At 40.6% G+C, this 22,481-nt stretch overlaps 1 protein-coding gene across 5 annotated transcripts in view; it reads right to left on the bottom strand.

Moving 5' to 3' along the window:
• The window catches only part of tln2b (talin 2b), an 84,384-nt gene that overhangs the window by 25,826 nt on the left and 36,077 nt on the right, over window positions 1-22,481 (bottom strand). For all 5 annotated transcript variants that reach the window (XM_032523220.1, XM_032523221.1, XM_032523222.1 and 2 more), the window contains exons 2-27: window positions 22,183-22,356; window positions 21,997-22,094; window positions 21,700-21,829; window positions 20,877-21,032; window positions 20,272-20,414; window positions 14,789-14,916; window positions 14,415-14,478; window positions 14,106-14,210; window positions 12,051-12,206; window positions 11,364-11,465; window positions 11,172-11,248; window positions 9,906-10,089; window positions 9,297-9,410; window positions 8,772-8,880; window positions 7,967-8,175; window positions 7,638-7,736; window positions 6,765-6,932; window positions 6,112-6,406; window positions 4,632-4,798; window positions 3,716-3,844; window positions 2,401-2,514; window positions 2,132-2,245; window positions 1,878-2,012; window positions 1,569-1,697; window positions 1,331-1,433; window positions 110-318 (exon numbers count right to left, since the gene is read on the bottom strand). In XM_032523220.1, the coding sequence (XP_032379111.1) occupies window positions 110-318; window positions 1,331-1,433; window positions 1,569-1,697; window positions 1,878-2,012; window positions 2,132-2,245; window positions 2,401-2,514; window positions 3,716-3,844; window positions 4,632-4,798; window positions 6,112-6,406; window positions 6,765-6,932; window positions 7,638-7,736; window positions 7,967-8,175; window positions 8,772-8,880; window positions 9,297-9,410; window positions 9,906-10,089; window positions 11,172-11,248; window positions 11,364-11,465; window positions 12,051-12,206; window positions 14,106-14,210; window positions 14,415-14,478; window positions 14,789-14,916; window positions 20,272-20,414; window positions 20,877-21,032; window positions 21,700-21,829; window positions 21,997-22,094; window positions 22,183-22,318 (3,573 nt within the window). In that variant the 5' untranslated portion in view covers window positions 22,319-22,356. The remainder of the gene's footprint in view (window positions 1-109; window positions 319-1,330; window positions 1,434-1,568; window positions 1,698-1,877; window positions 2,013-2,131; window positions 2,246-2,400; window positions 2,515-3,715; window positions 3,845-4,631; window positions 4,799-6,111; window positions 6,407-6,764; window positions 6,933-7,637; window positions 7,737-7,966; window positions 8,176-8,771; window positions 8,881-9,296; window positions 9,411-9,905; window positions 10,090-11,171; window positions 11,249-11,363; window positions 11,466-12,050; window positions 12,207-14,105; window positions 14,211-14,414; window positions 14,479-14,788; window positions 14,917-20,271; window positions 20,415-20,876; window positions 21,033-21,699; window positions 21,830-21,996; window positions 22,095-22,182; window positions 22,357-22,481) is intronic.

The following is a 22,481-nucleotide window of genomic DNA, read 5'->3' as shown; positions in this document are numbered from 1 at the left end:
ATGTTTACAAATCAGCAGAGGAGAGAAAGAGAGAGGGGCCTGAGGAACAATGTGATCGCTTGACTAATATCACTGTCTCTGAGGTATATAATACTGGGAGCTGTGCTACCTGTGCCAGCCTCTGTTGACTCTCAGCATCTCCTGGATGAACCAGGGCCTGATGGGCTTCATGGATCAGCATGGCCGAGCCCTCCATGACAAATTGGGCTGAGTCCAGCATCGCAGCTGCAGCCTGAGGCTCTTTGGTGCTGGCTGCTACACCTCTGGCTGCTTGAGCCAATGTCCTTAAAGCCTGTGCTGTTTCTCTCGAAGCCACACCTGCAAACAACCAGCCACACATTGAAATGATAATGAATCATTTTGATCATAGAGACAAAGAGAATATTATGATGCAACCAAATAATATCAGTGTAACAACAGCATCAGTAAATGCCAGAAAGGGAAAATACAACCTGAACTATGGATGATATATTGCACAAATATAAATGAAATATGATGTTCACATTCTCTGGTGTTGTACATTGTTATGTAGTGAGAGTAAATAACCATGTTTCTGTAGAAGTTGAAAATGCCGTTTTACTAAACATTAAATTCAATCTCATTAGTTTTACTTTGCAGCAGTACTGTTTACTCAAAACAAACTGAGAGGTATGTGTAGTTTACTACAATTTTAATTGCATTGTGTAAATCACCTGGCAGGGGCTAGCCGTACCACACCGAGAACACAGTGTGATACTCAAATGCTCTCATTGTTTAAATAAATGAGTTTATATAATAATTATGGCTCCATATGGGAGGTGACCTTAACTTATTATACACAGAGCCGAGAAGAAAAGCATCAAATTGCATCAAATTGCATTAACCAGCCAGGTGGAGCCATTTGCTGATGGAATGTTAAATCTGATGAAATTAATGAGTAGTGAGGAGTACCGTGGGCCACACAGCATTATGTGCTACCTTGGAGCATTCATTGTTAGAAATACTTTTCTCTATCTGTCTTCATCTCTCCTCCCCTAAGATCCTCAATCGGACCAGAATTGACAGCAGAACTGCCAAGCCATGTTGGATTCAAAGGGTAAAGTTAAAAGCAATCGTGATAGCACAAATAGAGGAGTCATAAGATCTCTGCCTGCTTTATCCTCACACTCCTACTTGGCACAGTTTAAAGAAACTACCTTTTTCATTAAAAATTGCATTCAGCAATCCAAATATATTTATTGTATTCATCTATTCTAGTAATGTTACTACACTAGACAGAAGTACATTTTTTATATAAGCGGCTACTTAGGCTTTTTAGAGCTGCGATCTGTGTAGAATACACTTCTCTTACCTGTATAATGCTCATTGCCCTGTGCGGCACATGTCAGCAACTGGGCCATGGAGGAGCCCACAGCCTTAGATGTACTTCCTAAATCCTGAGCACACTTCTCCAGCTGTGGGAGAGACAGAACACACAAATAAACCATTTGATCCACAGTTGGGATTTCCTCATCATGTAAGTATGTCTACATTGGATATCTACAATATGTTTCAATTGAACTTCACAGCAGATGTTGCTATGTACTGACCGTTTCTCCAGGAAGAGGTTTAAGTTGGCTATCAATGACGGACATCTTTGCATCCTGAAGCTCACTCTTCAGCGTCTGTACAGTTTTGAGGGCTGAATCGATCTCTAAAGGACCACAGGCTTCATGGGCCTTCAAACAACACACACAGATACATTTTACTCACAGGCACGCAGCCAGCCATTATGGAGCACAGCCAGGATGTCATCCTACTGTATATGTTGTGCTTGAATGGAGCAGATAGCAACACATTTCCTGCATCAGTGAGATGACTCAACTCCTGCTATTCCTAACAGTGTTATGTATAGATACCTTCAAGGTGGCCGTCCTGAGCTCAGCCAGGCAGGTAGCCAAGTTTTTGGCACACTGGCCCAGTTGCATACCAGCTGCCTGGTCAGCCACTGTCGGAACTGCTGATTTTGCAGACGTCACCATCTTACTTCCAGGCTAAGCAATGGTGACAGAAAAACAACAACAAATTCATTAGCCCAAAAGGAGCAGTGGCGTGTGTATCTAATGACAGAGAGTTTGATCATTGCTGACTGTGTCACAACAAAAGGTCTGACCTGTAAGAAGCTCTGGCTGGCCATGATGAGGGCAAGCTGGGCACCAAGCTCCTCGGGCTGGGCCTGGCTGCTCCTCATCCCCTGCACCAACTGGGGAATGCTATCTGCTACTGCCTGCATTGAACACACCAACAATGATTGCAAATATCCACATCATACTGTTTGAAAGAGAAAGGTGTTGCATGTAATATGCATTATAAGGATTGAGTTTTTTAGTACATTATTTGACATTGTTTTAATGCATCAGTAACAAGAGTACACAATCATACCTTGCAGCTGTGTACTAGCTGTTGGTGTGAGACGGTATTTTTGTTGGAAGCAGCAGCATTTTGTGCAGCTGCGATGGTCTGGGTAGCAGCAGCCGCTGCCTGCTTAGCAGCTATCTGTTCAGAAGATACAAATGGAAATCATTTAGGCTAAAGTAAGAGAGTGGCGCCTGGCTGAGAGTAACATTCCCTTTTGCTCTATGCGGTATTAAGCTGTCATGATCTGCACTCAGACAGAGTTGTTCTAATCAAACTAAGAGGTGCCACAAAACAAACATTCTGTAAGAAGAGGGAAATGGAATTGCAGTATTAAATCTTTATTGCATGGTAATAATCAGCATTGCTTTCCTCTTGCTATGTTTCCAAAACTAAAGCACTGAAAACATACTGTTTAGCTCACATTAAATCACAGACACAAGACTAGCTTTGAAGTGATGACAAGAATGAAAACAGAGAGAGACAACATCCCTTGTTGAGCGGATAAGGAGGCGAAGATGATGAAAGAGAGCCAGATTACATGATATTATACTGAGAGAGAAAAACAAGACTGAACTGAATGTAGAATTGACATGATCGGTAGGAGTAGAATTTTCTACCTATGGTGTAGCGTCCTTTCTATTATTTTATTCCTATTTACTTCTAAAGAAAAGCATGTGCAAATCTGCACAGCAGCTGAATGACAGTGTCAGGAGACAGCAGGTAAGCTTAATGAGGTCTTAAGGTATGAGTTTGATAATTGTAGGAGAATCATGACACTTCAATTGTCTTCATTAGCTCACACATTTCCTTGATGGAGCATGCCATTAGCACCAATAATGTAACCATCTGATGCAAGGAGGCGGACTAAGATATGTGTCTGATAGCGGGCTGATCCCAGCCCTGGGTAATGCATAGTTTATGTGCCTAGGAAATTGAACAGTGGGTGCTCTTGAACTGAGAAGGGCTAGTCATTAGGGGCAAACTGATAACAAGGGCTAAACACAAATCTTTATACTCAGATAGCTCATTCAAAGCTCTAATGGGATTTATGGCTCACTGCTATGGGAAAAGAGAAATAACACAGGCAAACTGAATTTGTACAAATGACTGCTTAGGCATTTCATAATTTGCACTCCGACATGTGTTTCCTTTAACCTAATGTTCAAACTCTCCTTTTATTTTTACTATGTTTATTCTAAAGCAATCACAACAAATCAACAAAATGGGGGTAAGATATATTTATGTGACATCTTTGCTTGTAGGGAGAAATGAGGAGGAGTGTTGTGTTTTGATCAAGTTCAAACAACACAGAGAGAACATGTTGACTTCACTGCCTCACCTCCAGCCTGTTGACTAGTTTTTTCTTTATCGCGTTCTGAGCTGCAGCATTAGTGGCTACACGTAGCCCCTCAGCTGCCTCTCGGAGCCTCTGCTGTTGGTCCTCATTCTCTGGGTAAGCAGCCGCCCCCTGAGAGTATACACACAAACACACACAGACACACACACACACACACACACACACACACACACACACATATCAACACATAGACACACATGGCCATGACATGTACATGCAGTGTATAACAATATATATCAGACCTCAGCAACGAAAGTTTATCAACTCTGGTTACACACATTGTGCAATAGATGCAAATACGTATTTAGCTCTGTCTGCTCTCTGGCAGTTTCCAAGGAAACCGTTAATGCCTGATTCCCACTTCCTCTTTGATGATGGCAGTGATGTGGTGATTAATGTGTCACAGATCAAAAACATCTCATTTGCCATAGGCAGCATTTCACTTGCCTGGGTATTTCACAGTCATAGTATCCTGCTCGACAGTGCCAGGGGCTTATTAAGAGCCACTGATGCTGCACCCTTTTATTTTGGATGTGCAATGATGCTGGTAGCTGAGCATACAGTAATGCCAAAATGTGTATTCTATCAAACAAAAGCAATTTAGTTCAGTTCATCTTTTTACACATTCAGTATGACATTAGACATGAAAGCACCATGACAGTGCTAATAGAAAATGAGAAAAACTAAATAGAATGCACAATATCAACAATTGTGGATCAAACTGATAGTTTACAATGGGGTGAAACTAACTACTAACTCAATATTAATTTGAAATAAAGTACTAATAAAACTATAGAAAATGTTATGTAATAATGACAAAAAGCTATTAAAATAGGTTAATTAAGAGGCAAATCATTGACAATATATATTGCATTACATTGTGAGAGTACACTCTTACCTTAGCAGCCTCCACCATCCGAGCTGTGGCGTCAGCCAGCAGTTTGGCTGCAGCCAGCAATTTCTTGGAGTTGTCAACATCAACTTCTGCCTCTGCATCAGATCTCATGGCATTGACCAAGTCAGAGGTGGCCTGGGCTAACACCCTGGCCTGACGCACCATCTCACCTGTTCACATATACAGAGAGTAAATAAAAGGCAGATGCCCCACACAACCAGGATAGCAAAGCTGATTTGGAGTCTCTGTCAATGTCCTTTTGTTTCTGTTTTTAATGAGGTCTGTTTGTTGTGCAGATTGTTGTAGATCTGTATCCATTTCAACAGCCAGAACCTTTTGAAAATGACCTTTACGTTTCAGAGTTGTCATCATCCATTTAGTCATAATATTTTCTGAATAATTAGTTGAGACTGTAGAGATATAATAACCAATGGAAATATCTTTTTTTGGCGGACCCATCTAATCGGGTGACAATCATGTAATAATGAAAAAATCCTGTACACCTTGTACAACCAGAGATATTAAAGGGACAAATATGAATTATTCTAATGCAAATTACTAATTAATATAAGACTGATGACAAAGTAATATCATCTCATGGTATAAACGTTTTATATATCATAATATCACCCAACCTTTGCCTGCATCACTGAGACATTTATATAAGTGTCCCAGTGTTGCTTGGTCCTATCGTTTTCACCTTAATGAACTTTTATAGCGGAAGGTTTATAGTGAGTCATCCTCTCTTTTGCAAATCAAAGTCTTTGGAATATATGTAACACCTCTTCACACACCTATAAAAAGCTGTTTCCCATACACCCACCTCCAGCTCAAAATAATCCACCCAAAGAAGTCTGTGAAGACATCTATGTGCTTTACAACCTACATCCAATGGCCGTGGGAATCAACCAATACACGTTCACATACATAATACACATCTGTAGAACGGACTCTAGTCACTGAATACTGATCTATTGCTATTCTATTTTCTCTTTTTTGTAAATTTATAGAAGGTAAAAAGTTTGTCCTTACAAAAACGCCCCGGTCATGTGTTTCTTTTTAAGTTTGAAAGCCTCCCTGAAGCTGATTAAGACCAGATTGAGAGCTCTATAGTGGTTTTAGATGACATGTTTCATACAATCCCTTGAGAATTGGCTTGGTTGGAAAATTCTTCAGCCTCATGGCTCAACCCATAACAAATTGCATTGACAATGTTTTCACAGGATTTTTTAGATCACTTAACATGGACACAATTATGGACAATGTTTTAAGGCACTTTTATGTGCTCAAAACACATGAGAACAAGTCAAAGCAGGTATTCACTAGAGCTCACCTAATTCTTTTTTTTTTTACTGTTTTGTTTACTGTTTTTACTGTGAGTAAACAGAAACTGAAAAAACACCATACAACTTTAATTGAAAGCATTTATAACTGGACTTCACCCTCACCACTCTCTAGGCTTGAGTATTTCTTTTGTACTCACCAGCATCACCCATAGAAGTGAAAATGTTTTCTGTCACGTTCATGATGGTGTCTGTGGCCTGGTCGTAACGCCCAATGGGCTCTCCGCAGCTGGCATAGTGGCGGACATGCTGCAGCAGGTCGCTGAGGGCCTGGCTCACCACACCTGCTGCTGCCCCGACTTGCTTCAGCAGCTCGCTGTCGTCGCTAGCCGAGCGGCAAGCCTTGACGCAGGTTTCCACAGAGCGGTCCACCAACTTCCCGGCCTCGACAAGCTGCTCCTGACACACTGGGGAGCTGATGGTTGGGCTCACTACCTGCACCACAAACAGTCATTAGCAGAAACTCAGAAAAATTACATGAGTTGCAGACTATTAGGATATTAGACAGACTATATCGTATTAATTCCTCTTTGATCTAACAAGTACAAGAATGCAGGCCTTTAAAATGAAACAGTAAATTGTTATTTATTAGTTTCAGATATAAGAGTCACTTATTTTGTACAATCTATGAAACAAAGACCTGTTTTTTAATTTAAAAAAGTTCAAAATTGCATATCTCCATAGTAGCATAACTACAGTCACATAGCTGCAACAGTGAGCATATTAAATCCTATTTGATGATTTCTTGCCTGTGGGTAGGTCCCAGGGTAGATGACAAGTTTTAGATCAGTACCTTGGTGCAGGCTACTAGCTGTGAGGTGGACAGGGCACACTGAGTGGCAGCTGCGATCACCCGGTTCTGCAATATGGTGTCTTCGGCCACCTGGGCCACGTTCTTGGCCTTCAGGACTAACATAGCAGCTGCATTGGCCACTGCTTTGGCCAGATTCATCAGGGTGTCCTGCAACATATTAATCAATGTTCTTCACTAAAACAGCACAGCTGCGCACATGTGAGTGAAGGGGAGAAGGAGAGTAAATGTTTTTAACACATTTTGTCCAGTTGACATAGTGTGAATACTGGACATCTAAAGCACAAAGAATAACAGCAGTAAAATTACCACAGAGATATCACTATCACAGATAGTGATTATGAATTTTAGGAAGTGGAAAACCAATAATATATGTTATATATTAAATCAATTTGATCAAAACCTACATTGATCTTCGTGTGGTAGAAGACTCTGGTTCAAAGTCCATGAGACTAAGAATATGGATGATATATGAGCCCTCTTCTTCAGGGATTACTAATACTATTACTACAAGAAAGTTACTAAAGAAAGTGTGATCAAAGTTATGAGAAGACACCTAGGAGCTAAAAGATGTGTATGTGGCAGGTAAATTAATTTCAATTTAAGAGATTAAATGAAACAGCTACAGTGAATGCTACACTGGATGTCTGAGACAATATGTTGTCGTGTTACTACTAAAAGCTCTCCTTCTGACATTTTGTTACATATTCCCCATTAAATGATCTGTGTCTAATAATAAAGCCTGTGATTACTTTAGTATGCATTGATATTTTTTTAAAGGGGGGCTGAGAGCATGTGTGTGTGTTCCTGTTTGGCCGGCAGTGTCATAGGAACAGTGAGTGGGTAGCATCCAACCTGGAACTTTTCATCGGTCTCGCCCTCCCCCATGTGACGGAGCATGTCCCCGCTGGCCTGTCCGATGCTTCCTGCTGCAGTCAGCACCGTCTGTCTGGGCTGTACGAGAATGACATCAACACATTCATTACTCTGGCCTGGCCTGTTCTCACACATGCCTACATGAATCATGTAAAACAGGCTTCTAGATCAAAACTCATCCCAGAATATCTACATCTTCACTGGGACACTGATAAAAATCAAAACATGCCGTTCAACACAGTATGTGGCTTTGTGACTACAGTGGAGGATGCAGTCCAAGTCAGTACAATAATCAGTGGGTGTCTCACCTCAGCAGCTGCAGGCTCAACAGATCTGAGCAGATCTGACACAGCTCCTGCCAGCATCCTGGCAGCGCCCATGAGCTTGTGTCCACTGCCCACCTCATCGTCCATTAATGCCGCAAGCAGCTTGACACCCTTGGACATTTCCGTGAGGTTGGAGGAGATGGTGGTGATGGCGCAGCCCACCGCTGTGTAATCGGTTTCTGTGGGCTCACCTGTGAAGGATGGACCGCCATCATTACAAACTACACTTCTGCTGTGCATCTTAATTTGTTGTGCTGCTGTCACATTGATTTAGCTAATCCACGGGGCAGCTTGTGTTTCACACGCTGTAACAGACACATCAGTATGGTAATTAGAGCATATTTGAGATGGTTCCACGGAAATGAGCACATTGATGAAGTGGCAATGAAGAAGAACACTTTGTATTAGCTAGTGGAGGGAGTATAATAGCAACCAAACAGATGGCAAGGTAAAATGAAAACCCTACAAAACACTGGCAGGAACTTGATTGGCATTACGCCAAGCAACAAGGGGAACAGTGAGAGACACTGTGAGTTGAGCTTCAACAAGTTCAAGATTTATTCATCAGCAGAAATATCTATCAGGAAAAACTTTTAACTTTTGTTAAAAAGATCATCATCATTGAGGGCCTAACACTAACTTAGAAAAACATTGTTATTGATTCACACCTTGGGGTTACAATAATATTAAGATAAATAATATTTCTTTAGAGCTTCGTCCAGCGCAGCCTTCTCAAGTGTAGAAATAGATGAATACTGAACTATACAGTATTTTCCTGGGCACTGACCTGCAGTGAGATTAACCACAGATGCTGTTCCAGCGGTGATGGCATCAACCTGAGAGTGGATTTCATGTTTGGATTCATCCACTTTGTTCTGAACCCAAACCCTGGATGCCTTTAGGTGGAGGAGGAAAAGGAGAGCTATTGGCTTTCATCACAGTGGGTGACTTTCAGCTCGTATAAACTTTCTCGTGCAGGATTTGAGGATTAGGGCTGCATAACACCTACGGCTTTGAAAGCACCCAAGCATTAAATGCAGCCTCCATATTTACAGTCAGTTCTGTATCCTAATTATATTTGAGAAATATGATGGACTTTGATGTGATTTAACTGTTAAATTTATCTAATTTGCCATTGCATTGCATGAGGCTGCTTACCCGGGGCTGTAATATTAGAAATCACTCATTCATGAATGTTAAAAATGGAGCTCAAGGAGCTGCTGTGAAGCATTGGATGAAGAGGAGTCATCCTCCATGCTGCATCTATTCTAAAATATTTCTCAAAACTGTAGTAAATGGGAAGGAGAGTTACCAGGTCATGGCCCAATGGAGGCAGATTATCTACATATCCCAGGTCAGCCTGAGCCTGCTGCACAGCCTGCATACTGCTGTTGATGGTCCCCATCAGGGCCTGCTGGGCTAGACTCTGACAAAAACAAACAACAGAGACACACAGAGTGCAAATGACAAAAGCAATCTAAATACACAATGTGTATTGTATGTGGGTGCCAAACTCTCTTGCAATCTAATGTCTATAAACTGCAGGAGACAGATGGGCTTTAAGTGTGAATATGACGACCGTTTCACTCCCTATCTCACTCACAGCCCTCTTCATATTGTTCATTGTGGTTCATTGCTGACAGCAGGGACCACAAGCTATATTTCAAATGCCACAGATGACATTTACATGATGTTACACAATGTAATTTGACACTGTGTGTTCTGATTTTTTTTTATACAGTTGAAAACAGAGCACAGCGGGGTGCTACATAATTTATTTATTTTTTCCACTCACACACAGTATTTTTAATCACTCAGATTGGCCCAACGTTGTCTGTTACCAAATAATGTAAAAAGGTAGTGAATAGGACATTTGTCCAGGATACCATGTTTGGTTACAAGTGGCAATGCTTTTACTCACCAGTGGGGGCATGTGTCCTCTGTGCATCTGCCCTGTGGTTATTTGCTGCTGGGCAGAGGGCATAGTACCCACATTAAAGGTGTCGGGACCGGCAATAGACCCAGACCGAATTATACCTGGAAGTGCTACTGAGCCATGCTCCACACGACCCACTCGATTGAACTGCTGCTGCAAAATTGTGGACCTTGTACAGGAGAAAAAGAGACATTGTTTCAGTGTGCATGTATTTTCAGCATACATGCCCAGGATGCAACTTAGAACTTAGAATCCTAATAAAAGTGTGTGTGTAGTGAAAAGATCAGTAACGTAAAATACTGCTTGTTTTGACTTACCAAGATGTTCTAGAGTGAACTATTTTCTTTTGTGTTACTTTAGTTATCTTTAAATTCAGATAATTGACCCAGAAGATAACGTAACTGTTTCTAATTTAGATGATGAAAATTACAAAATTATAATTAAAACAATTATCACGCAAACAACTGTTCCCACAGTGAGTAGGCATTGTCAGATAAAATATTGTACTGGGGAAAAAAATGTCTGTTTTCCTGCCCAGCTCAACAGATGCTCCTGACTCCATTGGTTAATTATGGCTTGTTTGGAGAGGCAGCAATTATGTTTTGAGTACTGAGAACCACAACATGAGTCAATTGGTCCATAAGCAGCAGGAATATGATGCACCATTCTGCCAGAGAGTGGTTTCACCAATAGCCATGTGGATTTCAAGTAACAACAAATTGATAGAGCCCTAGTCCATCAACATTACCTTCATTTCCATCAGTTACAAAGCAACATAGGAAAATCAGGAGAGATGGCAACCAACTGGGAGATAAGAATTACTGAATAAAACATCTTTCAACGAGATGATAACTTAATCTCTGTGTTATTTTAGTATAAGATATATCTTAATATAAGATATCACAGATATACATACAACTCCCGAATGACTCAGCTTTCTTTTGGGAAATAAGATGAACATTTTGTGTCTTCACTTTGAGGCAGGTTTTGTGTGTGTAGCTTTTCACAAGGAAAAATCTGTTAGTGTTATTTTGAAATTCAAAGTGCTGCTTTTGTGTTTAATTCTAACATTACATCTGTGTTTAATTCTAACATTACATCTCTTGGGCTAGTGTGCTATGCTGGCAGAAATGTAATTACATGCACAATTAAACAGTGAGGTTTGGATTCATGAAGAGTAACTAGACTGTGTTCGCTGAATTAGAATGGTCAACATTCTCTTGCAGTGGATAATACATGAGCACTACTCACTTCTTAGGGGACACTGATTCCTCCAGCATGGTGGATTCCTCATCTCCCTCAAGGCCAAAACGATCCTTACTCTGCTTCTGTAGTAAGAAAGCAACAGACATCTCAGTGAACAATGTGGGCTGACTGAGGATTCCTGAAGTATATGTATTTTTTATTTGTTGATGTTTTTCCATTCAATTTTGAAATACTTGCCTTCTTAAGAATGATATCAATATATCCAGCAATAAGTTGGGATATCTGCTCTCCCTCTGTAGTCTGAACAGAGTAATAACTCTCCTGGTACTCTCCGAAATCCTTTGTAATGCATTAAAGAAAGCAGAGATTCAGGACAGTATACATCTATCCGGCACTGCATAAACATATATTGCGCATCCCATTTTTTCAAAAAGCTGATGACAAAAATTTGATGTGAATCCCAAAACTGCTCACTTCAAAGCATTCTAAAGAAACGCAAGGGTGAATATTTTTAGATTAAATCAATGCTGTCAAATATACATTTTTTATTTGCATAATCTATTAATCTTTTAATGGAGTGCTCCTTTACAATATTGAAGGAAAACAGAAACCAAGTTGCCAAGCAGCTGGTTTTCAGAAAAATAATATGTTTAAATTCTGCACATTCTTCCCTGGGCATGCATTGTTAATTTAGATGAAATAGCTGGCTAGCATGCTGAAAACATTCAACATTGCAGTCTGAGGTCTCAACAATTTTTAGGATGCTGTTTGTAATGGGAAATGAAAACTCGGGGGAAAGATTGAATATGTGATGCAGAACAGTGTAAATCACACTGTTCACAGAATGACTAATATAGGTGCATAGGATTACATTAGGAGTGTGTTACTAATGTTGAAGACTTGATGCAGAGAGTCACACAGTACCAGGGTAAAGCTCTTGGGGGAGGCAGCCCATCGCTTGACAGTTGTCAGAGGCCACTCCTGCACCACCTCCTTCGTCTTCTCTTCCACCCGCATCACTGACTCTTTGGTTATCCCCAGCAGCCGCGGGACCAACTTATTTTTACCCTTCATCTTTTCCTGTCAGATAGGAAAACAGACAACATTCACGTCGATGCTAAACACCTACACAGATGATTCATTCAAGGTGCGAACGCAAAATCGTTCGCCATTCTGCTGGTGCTGCCGTAATACACATGCTGTGTCCATGGCTTAAAGCCCCGAATGGAGGAAGAATAGCAGCTGTGTACTGACCCAGCAGAGTTCAGCCTTGTTTAACTGCTGCTTTATTGAGCAGGGTCTCCACAGGGTTTAGTCACTGTTAGCACACCAGCATGATGCTTCCACTAGCTCTCTGCCTGAGAAGCTCTGGTGTTTCCACTTTCTGCCCACTGAAAATCTATTACAGCTCACTTCAGAGACTGAGCCTACACTTGGCTCCCCTCCAGGGGTACATAGGATGACACAAAAATTAGCGGTTTGTAGAGTTGGGGGCGTTCAAAATACGTACTTTTTATGTCTCCGGGCTATTGTTTTTTCTTATCACTGAGAGCTCTGAGAATAACACAAAGGCCAATAAGTAGATTGGCTTCTAGGTTCAAAGCTCTTAAACACAAGGACAGATAACATTATCCCAATGTTCATGATATGTTCATACAAAGGGTTATTAAAAACTTCCATTGTAGACTACAATACTTGAATGTAAGAATAATCAAAGCTTGCATACAAGAAGGAAGTTTGATTTTCTAATCTGAAGAGGGTAGCTGATATGGTGAGCTGGTATGATATTATTTTAAATGGTTTGACCCTGATTGTTGTTGGGGGAAAGTCTGCTTGTGCAAGAAATCACAAGAGAAGGGAAGGCTTTATACAGTATTGTATACAACTGCATGCAAGGCTACACGAAACACACATGCTAATTTTACTTCCCCTCTACAGAAATTCTTTTTCTGTGAATTTACAGCAATAGAGGGCTTGCCAACCTAGAACCTGCAGTGATTAAAGACTGACAGATGAGAAATGGAAGGTTATAATAAACTCTCAGATGTGCCTCAACAAAGCCAGGTCTGTACTTTGAACTCTGCTAGCATCAAGAAGAACAAGAGTGCAGCTGGAGTGAATTATTTAAAAGAGTCTTGAAATCTCCATCACTACATCTCCTCATCGAACGCGGACAGTGCCTCGTACATGTTGATGCACACGCACTCTTCCATTCACACACTCGCGCACAAAGATAATCTGAACCCTGCAGTCTGCTTTAACTCCAGGGCCAAACATTCCATTTATCGTCCATTAAGACCCCAGCACACAACTGCACACTTCCTTTTTTTCCACTCTTCGCAACCAAATGGGCTGCTGTCAGAGAGCTTTTATAATACCTGCTGGTGCGACTTCATCCCATTCGCATGCTGCACTTCCATCCCACTTTTGTGTTCACCAAACCAGAAGAGAACAGAATTGCTATTGTCACAAGTATTTTATAGCACTGAGTGTGTTGCTGAACCGCAAACGCACAAGCTTCCACAGCAAAACTTCTGATTTGTTGTGAAAATGGGGTTTTGTGGTATTCAACAAGCTTTCACACCTGTTTGACAGCACAGTGCATTTCAGAGCAGCCTTCTAATCACAGCTGCCACTCATCAGCACAGAAGCATTATGTGCCTGCTTTCTATAACCAGCTGTATCATTAAATTGATATTGCTCTGTAATAACTAAAGGGAAATCCTGGTTTTGTTATCATATCTATGGCCGTCAATTGTTTTAGTTATGTTAACATTGTTCTGTAAGTACAGTAAGTTAACTGCTGAGATCTCCAAATCTGTTTTACAAATGATGATAGGAGAATAAGATGCACACTGCAATTATCCTTTATTGGTATAATGTTTTGTAGGAATGTTAACATATTGTCTGCTGGACTTACGAATCCAATTACCTCTTACCTCGCTAACTGTGATACAGTAGCATGTTTTTAGATCTTACCTTCACCAGGAAGAAGGACACTCCATATGTCAGCAGGGACCTGGCGAGCTTCACATACTTTACTTTTGCCTCAATCTCCGTCAGCTCCCCACAATCTTTATGGTCCTGGACAAACAATAGAAGTTACATCTCCACTTCCTTGATTGACTGATCATTATATACTGTATATGTTACGTCATGTGATCTACATGTTTTGTATTTTGGCAATTTATGCCTCAAATGAGAATAAATTACTATAATTTCCATGGGCAGCACACAGATTCAAACACATTTTTAAATGTAATATTTCCAGCACTGTAAAGTACATACTTGGAATATTTTCTTCTCAGACCCTCTCTGCTTGATGTACTCTTTAGGTAGGAACTCCTTCAGGCTACGGAGATAAATGGCATTTTTACATGGTTACTCTTTTGAGCTACAGGCATTTCCTTTTCAGTTAACATACCTCTACATATGAGGTCATTCTTGCCCTACTTCCTTCATATCAGAAAACAGTTGTAACAGCTAACATCACCCCTGAGTTTTCCACTGGAGGAAATCCCTGAAGCAGCCGCCTATACTAAAGCAGGAGATAACCACTGTGTATGCACAGCAGTGAAATGAACATATAAAAGTACAACACACCATTACCAAGTTATTGTGAATGTTGGTGTTAATGCATCGTCATAATAGGGATAGCTTACTCCAAGAATCCGGGCTTGTGTTTGTGCTCCACATGGGGTCCAAACTGGATCTGAGCCTGGATGCCTGCGAACTCACAGGCTTTATCAAAGGAGACAGGGTGGGATCCATTCAATATATCATCCCTAGCCTAAAGGAGACATGGGGGGGGGGGGGTGAGAAGCAGAAACACAGGATAGAACGACAAAGGCATGGTAATTATCCAAAATTCACCCAACAGAGCTCCATAATGAGCACTTCATTGTGTGCTCTAAATGCATTGGCTTCAGAGAGGATGTTTTCTAAGTGAATGACTAAGTGTAATTCTAGAGCAGGGACATCATCACTGAGACTCATCCACACAGGGGAACCCAATGAGATTTATTTGTGACAATAGAAGCCATTCTGCTGGCTTTCAAATGTACGAGCTCCTACATTTTGTCATCACAGCACATTACAGAAATGCTTCAGTCTTTTACAATATCCCATCTGCATTATAGAATGTCCCTCAATATGTTGTTAAGAAAGCTAATGACTGGATTTGTCTTTTTCACCAAGCAAAAAAAGAAAAAAAGAAGGCTTGTGCCTGTTTGGTGCGGTTGGGACATCACTTTTGTTTCAATGCTTTTTCAGCCAGGCTGTCTACATTATCTTCCCCATTTAGGTAGATGGAAAGGGAGAAGCCTTCATTGACATCATTCAAATGGTTGTCAGTGTGGGCTGTTTTCTCTAGGGGGCAGTCAGCTCTCCCTGTCTTTCTCTGTGTCTTCTTTCACTACCTCTTTCTAGTTCACTGCTGCAAAATTAATGGCTCTAAAAGCCGAGAGGCCTCACTGCCAGTGAGAAAGGCTCCATCAGTGCTTTTTAGCAGTAACATATCCGTGTGGACTCGACTTATTCTTACGTCCTATTACACCAATGAAAAACTAACCAGCAGCTTACCGTTGTAATGAGGACAACAGTCTCCCTCCACTCACATTCAAGTCATTTCCCCAGCCCAGTGCAATTCACAGTGGAGTACAGTACATAAGCTCTTACTGAACACAATAAGACACTCTAAATTTAGCCCTCACACAGGCCATTCACTCTGGTACACACATTCACTAGACGGTTTTCATTGTGAAGTACGATGCTAGGAATATTGGGATGTACTAGATGGTAAATTAAAATATTGCTTGGTTAAGATTGATTGGTTAAAGGGCCCCAGTTATTTAGGTTGCAAGAGTATCAGTGTAGGTTTGCAATAACTTTTTCATTTTTTTCCACAGATATGTAGAGCATAGCACACTGTAGATACCAATGTATTGTACAAGTATGTTTTTATTATATTTTTGAAGTATCCTGGTTATGCGTTTGCATATGCAAATATGGTTTGAGAAACCAGGTCATGCCTTTCCCTGTTTTGAGAAACTCAAGCTGGAGTACTGATAGAAAGTAGGATACTGTTGGATGTAACACTTCATATTGGTTTCACAGTTAGGTCCTTAACCCTAGTTCCCATTTGCAAGTGAAACTATTATATATGATGATCTAAACCCTAAAATGAAAGGGAAACTTTAACAACAGTGATGCAAAAGATACATTATATTGGTTGTTGCTCTCATTTTCCATTCCTGGGGATAAGATGAAGGAGCTAATCTCCTGCAGATTGATAAATGTAACAGTGGCCAGGCAGAAATTAAAGTGGGTTCATCCTGAAATTCTGCATCAGTCAGTCCAGAATTGACAGTACTTTGACATACAGATGATCAGCAAATACTAGTCTATTTAGGATTATGTTAACATGGGGGTAAATAACTGTATATGTTCCATAGGTTATGAGAGATGGTACTTGTACTGTAGGAATGTATTGGCAGAGTAAAGTGAGTGTCAGGTTATAATGGCCACCCTGGTCACCTTCATAAACATGACTGCAAGGTCTAGTAATAACCACACTGCTTTAAATAAACCAGCTATTGACATCAGCAGTTTCATTCATGCTTCACAATCAGCTAATGCAAGCAGGACACATATGGAGCATAGCTGAACTGACGTTATCCTATGCTACATTTGAACATTAGCTGTGTTGTTTCACATCAATAAGCAAACATCTGATTAAGCAACCAACTAACAGATACATATTTCTATTTGGTCAATTGACTGGCCAGGTTATTCTACCATGACTGTCAACAAGACAAGTGAGGACTAACCCTGTATTTCCTCAGAGCGGAAATGGCAAGTGATACAGGCGCTGGTTCTAGGCCATTTTAATAGAGCTGCATGGGTAGAAGTGAAGCACAAGACATCAGAAGCTGTGACACATAAAGCCTGAGGCTACAAAACTGAGGTCAACTAGTTCACCACCACCCAGCAGAGCGTGCACAGTATAATGCAGCCTTAAAAATAAATGCTGACATAAGGAAACACTAAAGTGACTAAATGCACACAGTGCTCGATCAGGACGGTTGGCAATTATTCAGTAAAGGAATATTTTGACAGCTTCATAAACTAGACAACAAGGTTTTATTCTGAGACAAATCCTAAATAACAAAATGGTTCAGGGGCATCCTGGTGGCTCAGTTAGCTACAGTACTGTACCAGGTGGATTTGAACCAAGGCCATTCTGGCCTTGCATTCTTTCTCTTTTATTTTCTATGTTTATTTTCCAATGAAGCAAACATTCTTCATAAGCTCCTAAAATGCTATTGCAAACTCTTACAGAACTATTGATGGACATGACAGGAGGCAGCAGGATACATATTATTTTGAAGGCAATTCTTCAACTGTCCCTGCTTTGTGCTATGTTGTCTTGTGGTACAAATAGTACACTTTCAGAATCAACTAATGTGAGCAAAATTGAAGGCAAAAAAGCAGGGCACACACAGGGTGATTCTATTGCTATGGAGGTTTATCCTGGTCTTAGCACAAAATACATGACAGAAAGGGAGTGGCCGAGTAGTAAAGGAGATTAGTCTGTTACTGGCAGGGCTTCCATTACAGGTGTGTGTGTGTGTGTGTGTGTGTGTGTGTGTGGGTGTGTGTGTGTGTGTGGTGTTGTGGTGTGTGTGTGTGGTGTGGTGTGTGTGTGTGATTGCAGGGGGGCAAATATGAATCTACTAAAAACTACTTGATCTTGAGTTTCTGAGAATTACAGGAATTGAAATGCGTAAAAAGATGTGTAGAAGTGGAAGAGATGACTGGGGTATGTTCCACTCTGCGAAAGAGCCCTCTTCTGCCTCTGTTTGGCTTTTTTACACAGTGGTAAAATAGAGCCGCTGCCATGTGAAGAGTCTCTGTGATCTGCCTGTGTAACAATCCCTGAATGTGTCAGAGAGAGAGAACAAGGGAAAGATAGATGGGAAGGGCAACAGAGAGGCAAAAAGGAGGCGGGGGCAAGGGGCGGGGTTGTTATTGTGAAAGGAAATATGAGTCTGTGTTGAGAAGAGAGCAAGATATGCACTGTGCTGTAATGTGTGCCAGGGTGACAGGGTGGGGATATGTGTGACTATGTCAGAATGTGTAGGAGATGGAGGAAAAGTTGAGACAGGCAAACTGAAAGGGTAGGATATGGAGGGTAAGAAAAATAGAGGCAGAAACAGGACCAGACAGATAGAAGGCAGGAGAGCAGCAGGAGCAGGCTAGAAGGCTGGATGCTTTTTATGAACATATTCAGAAACGCAGCAGGGATTGAAAAGATGAAGAGAGTCAAATTCAAACGACTACACACATTTCAGACATGATATATATAGTATATATCTAAGTGAGTGCTGCTTTTGCAGAGATTTTGTGTGGGAGAGCAAGCAACAATATTTAAAAACAATATGTTGCAACCGTTTCTTTGAGAATAGAAACTCTCCCTCTGTCTCACAAGACACATCTGCATGTGTGTGTGTGTGTGTGTGTGTGTGTGTGTTCAGGTACTCCGCACCCTGCTGTTTCCAGGAGGGGTTAATGTGAATGCACTGATGTGTGCAGTGAGCTAACCCTGACTAGTGCAGTACCGGACTCTGCTGACTCCCCTCAGGGACCCCTGGTGCCAGCAGGGCTTCCTCAGTTTAAAAAACTGGTAGAACCAACACACACACACACACACACACACACACACACACACACACACACACACTTGCAGACAGAGAAACAGAAAGAAAGCAAAGAAATTCTAATAAAAACACACATCACCTCATCCAACCCGCACTCCAAAATGCCAAACTATATCTCTCTCTGACTAGATATATGCTGCATGTTGGACATATCTACAAACAGCAATGTAAAGGCATTTGGATACTGACATGACTCACTGCCTCTGACAACTCCTAAAAAGTCGTGATCAACTACTGTCCTATAGATGTAACCTACTCAACCCCACTGAATCACTGGTTGGTCAGTCAGTAAAAACAGTCATTGTTAAAACACAGAGCCTTTGAAGTTGCAGGTGAGATCCTAAGGTAAAGGAAACCAAATATGAATTTTTAGGAAATTCAAAACATCTAGAATACTTTCATTTGAAGGAATGATTTAGTCTAAACATTTTGAGTTGGAGAATCAGAATAAACTAATAGAAAATAGTGTGGATTAAGATTATTATCCAGCCTTTAGGCTACTTAAAGGAAACTCTATTAACTCTATTAACTCTATTAATTAAACTCTATTTCAAGGTGATAAAATGAAACACATTTCAGCAACAGAAGAGCTTATTTCTTACTGCAAAGATTGAAACAAACTGGACAGTTTAGTAGATAACATTTCCAAAACTGTAGCCCTATTTTTGGCAAAAACCAATGCCATCCCATTAGTGCATTCTTTCAGTCAGGTGTAGAAAGGTATGTTGTCAATCATGCATTGAAAAGTCTTCAGGTTAATCTTACTAAGCTTGCCAAAACACAAAGAACAGTAGAATGTTATTGCAAAGAAAATCCACCAACATTAAAATATCTGGCCACCTCAATGTTAAAGCCCAACAATGGGCAATACTGGTGGTGCTTATAACTACATGTGTGAATGGAGAAGAAGTTTTTTTTTAAAGAACTATATAAAAGTAAACATAATAGTAATTAGATGGTGGGTATCATAGAGGAACCTATTGGCTGCACTAATATGTTTTTATTAACAATGGATCAAATATGAATTAAAAAGAATAAGTAACATGAAAGGGTTCACTTTTTGTATCAAATCCAGAGGTTTTTCCACATATTATCAACTTTGTCAATGTTGTGTTTACAACTTTAAAATGCAGTTTTTTCAGTTTGAAACTAAAGCATTGCATTCATTGGTTTTTATTGTGTCACTGTACAGTATAAACCAAGAAACAAGTCAAACAAGCCTGGACCACATCTGAGCTTCCCACATCTATCTGTAGAGTCCTGGCCAAAAAGAAGTAGATGCATGCTACGATGTAGTTATTGAGCCTAATACCACTATCTTTTCTCTTCGGAAAGAAAAAAAATAATGTGTTGGTGTACAGTAAGTCATCATCTCTTTCCTCTGTGTTTTGCTATGTCAGCATATGAGGAGAATGTAATAGTTTTACCTGAACATAGAGTAGGTTTAGCTGGACAGGGTCCCGCGAGTCCACATTCTGATCTGAATAGAAGAACTTGCGCCGGAGAAGCAGAGTCTCACTTTCCTCCACCCCCTGCTCTCTGAACGTCCTGCTGTGGTCCAGCCAGTTCACTGCCCAATCAATACACACACTCTGTTAGCAAATGCAATTAAATGAATAGACATTCACTTAACAAAGATGTTACTAGAGGAGGATACTGATAGTGAAGTTTAACCAGGTAGTCAGAAAATGAGAGACAGATCAGTTTAGATAGACAATCAACCAGCTGAATCACAGGGAAGAGAACATTTTGAACGAAAAGCTAGTTCAGCCAAAGTTGGAGAGTGATTTACACATAAAATGTTAACACGTTTCAAAATGTAATTGGTGTGCTCTGGGCAAAAGATAACAGTTGTAATTCCATTACTCATCAACTCAGATATATTCATGCAATAAACCTGAGTGATAAAAAACATGTTCACATGATGTTCTTGAGTCAGATTCATTAATGAGAAAATAAGACGGCCCCTAAAAACGGGCGCAAAAGCCATCAAGATATCAACAACACTTCTAGAGGTTTTTTTCACACTCACAGTCATCGTCTGTGTGGAGTTTGGCTTTAAGTTTTTCCATCTTCCTCTCATCTCGCAGCAGCAGTGTTCTGTCTTTCTTCAGTGTCCCCATTCCATCCTCCTTTTTGTCCTCCGTGACCTCTTGAATGAGGGAGTACTCCTCATAGTTTGTGATTCCTGAAAAGGACACAAGTTAGCCAGGGCATTCTCAGATAAGGAGAAGCCTTTAACTAGCAGGATAACCAGTGTTGTCATAGAGAAAGCGCCTCTGCAATTCTCTTGAACGTTTTTGTATCTCTTTCTCTGCTTTGAAACACAAGTGAAGGAAAGCTGGTACAGAGCCAGCAAAATAAATGGGAGCCGAAGAGGAGAAGAAGCCAAGCAGAAAGACCTACTCTAAACAAGCATTTTCCAATAAAGCTATCTGCCAGGCACAAGTCCCTCTCCTCCTCACCCAATTGAGCTTGATGGCAGCCCATTATAATTGAAATATAAAGCTTAGGGAAAACCCCTGTGACAGGCAAGGATGGCACAGTCTGGCCATAAGATAGAACACTTTAGCATTAATTAGAAACAAGCTTGCTTGAGCTTGATAAATCATCTCATCGTGCACTGAAAAAACCTTTATTTGGACTTTTTCAAGCATACATGAATGTTCCAAAGTGTGATAAGAAATGCTGCTGCTTAAATATGACTTGAATAGCATTTAATAAGACAGTAACATAACACAACTCTGTATGAAGTCAGGTGGTATGGCTTGGACTAAAGATAAAAAAGTAAAAGAGTAATTCAAGAATTGGGTTGACAAGACTCATATTAGCAGAACTTGGAGACTATCACTTACCTATTCTGCTGCATATGGTGACAAGCAGTTCCCCGACTGTTTTTGAGTCATCCACCATGATGGTTTTAACTGCACCGTCCAGCATTTTGATCTTTTGTGGCCTTTGTTTCTTCTTATACTCCAAAACATCCTAAGAAAACCAAAGAGAAAGCACAATAATATCCGCTGATCGTTCTAAGCAAGTAAAGTGTAGTCAATCCCAATATCTCAAGTCCCTCTAGAAAATGTAAAATCACTTCAAGAGATGATAAGTGACACTGACAGTTCTCCACCCCAAACTATATGACTTAATCTTACTCCATTTCGGAGCATGTAGTAATCCAGGGTTCTTCCAGACTCGAGCCAGATTCCTTTCCTGGGATCATCGTCAGACAGGAAGAGGCCGTAATCTGACGCTGAAAGACAAAGTGAAACACAGCATGCAAATGTAGATGCATATAGACTTGGATTATGTAAATTGCCTTTTCTGAGTCATTCACCAACCTTGTCCGGTCTGAGCTTCTGGGACTCGCTCTCTGATGATCCTGCAGGCATCGTACACAGGCGTACATGGTTCAAACTGCATTGTCTTCACCACATTGCACTGGCGTACACAAATCTTTAGTGACAAAGCCACCATCTTGGTGGGTAGTAGAATTGTCTCACCGATCTACAACCCTGGAAAATACAGAGGTAGAAACATTATGTAAGGATTTGAGTGGGTAAAGTCATACTGCTAGCTTTACACACATAGATGGCCTGTGTTATGGCTGGTATCAAAAAGCCATTTTTAAAATGTTGTC

The sequence above is a fragment of the Etheostoma spectabile genome, chromosome 8 (genome assembly GCF_008692095.1).
Source record: "Etheostoma spectabile isolate EspeVRDwgs_2016 chromosome 8, UIUC_Espe_1.0, whole genome shotgun sequence".
NCBI lineage: Eukaryota > Metazoa > Chordata > Actinopteri > Perciformes > Percidae > Etheostoma > Etheostoma spectabile.
Note: the sequence above shows the minus strand (reverse complement) of the source record. Positions and strands in the feature narration are given on the sequence as shown.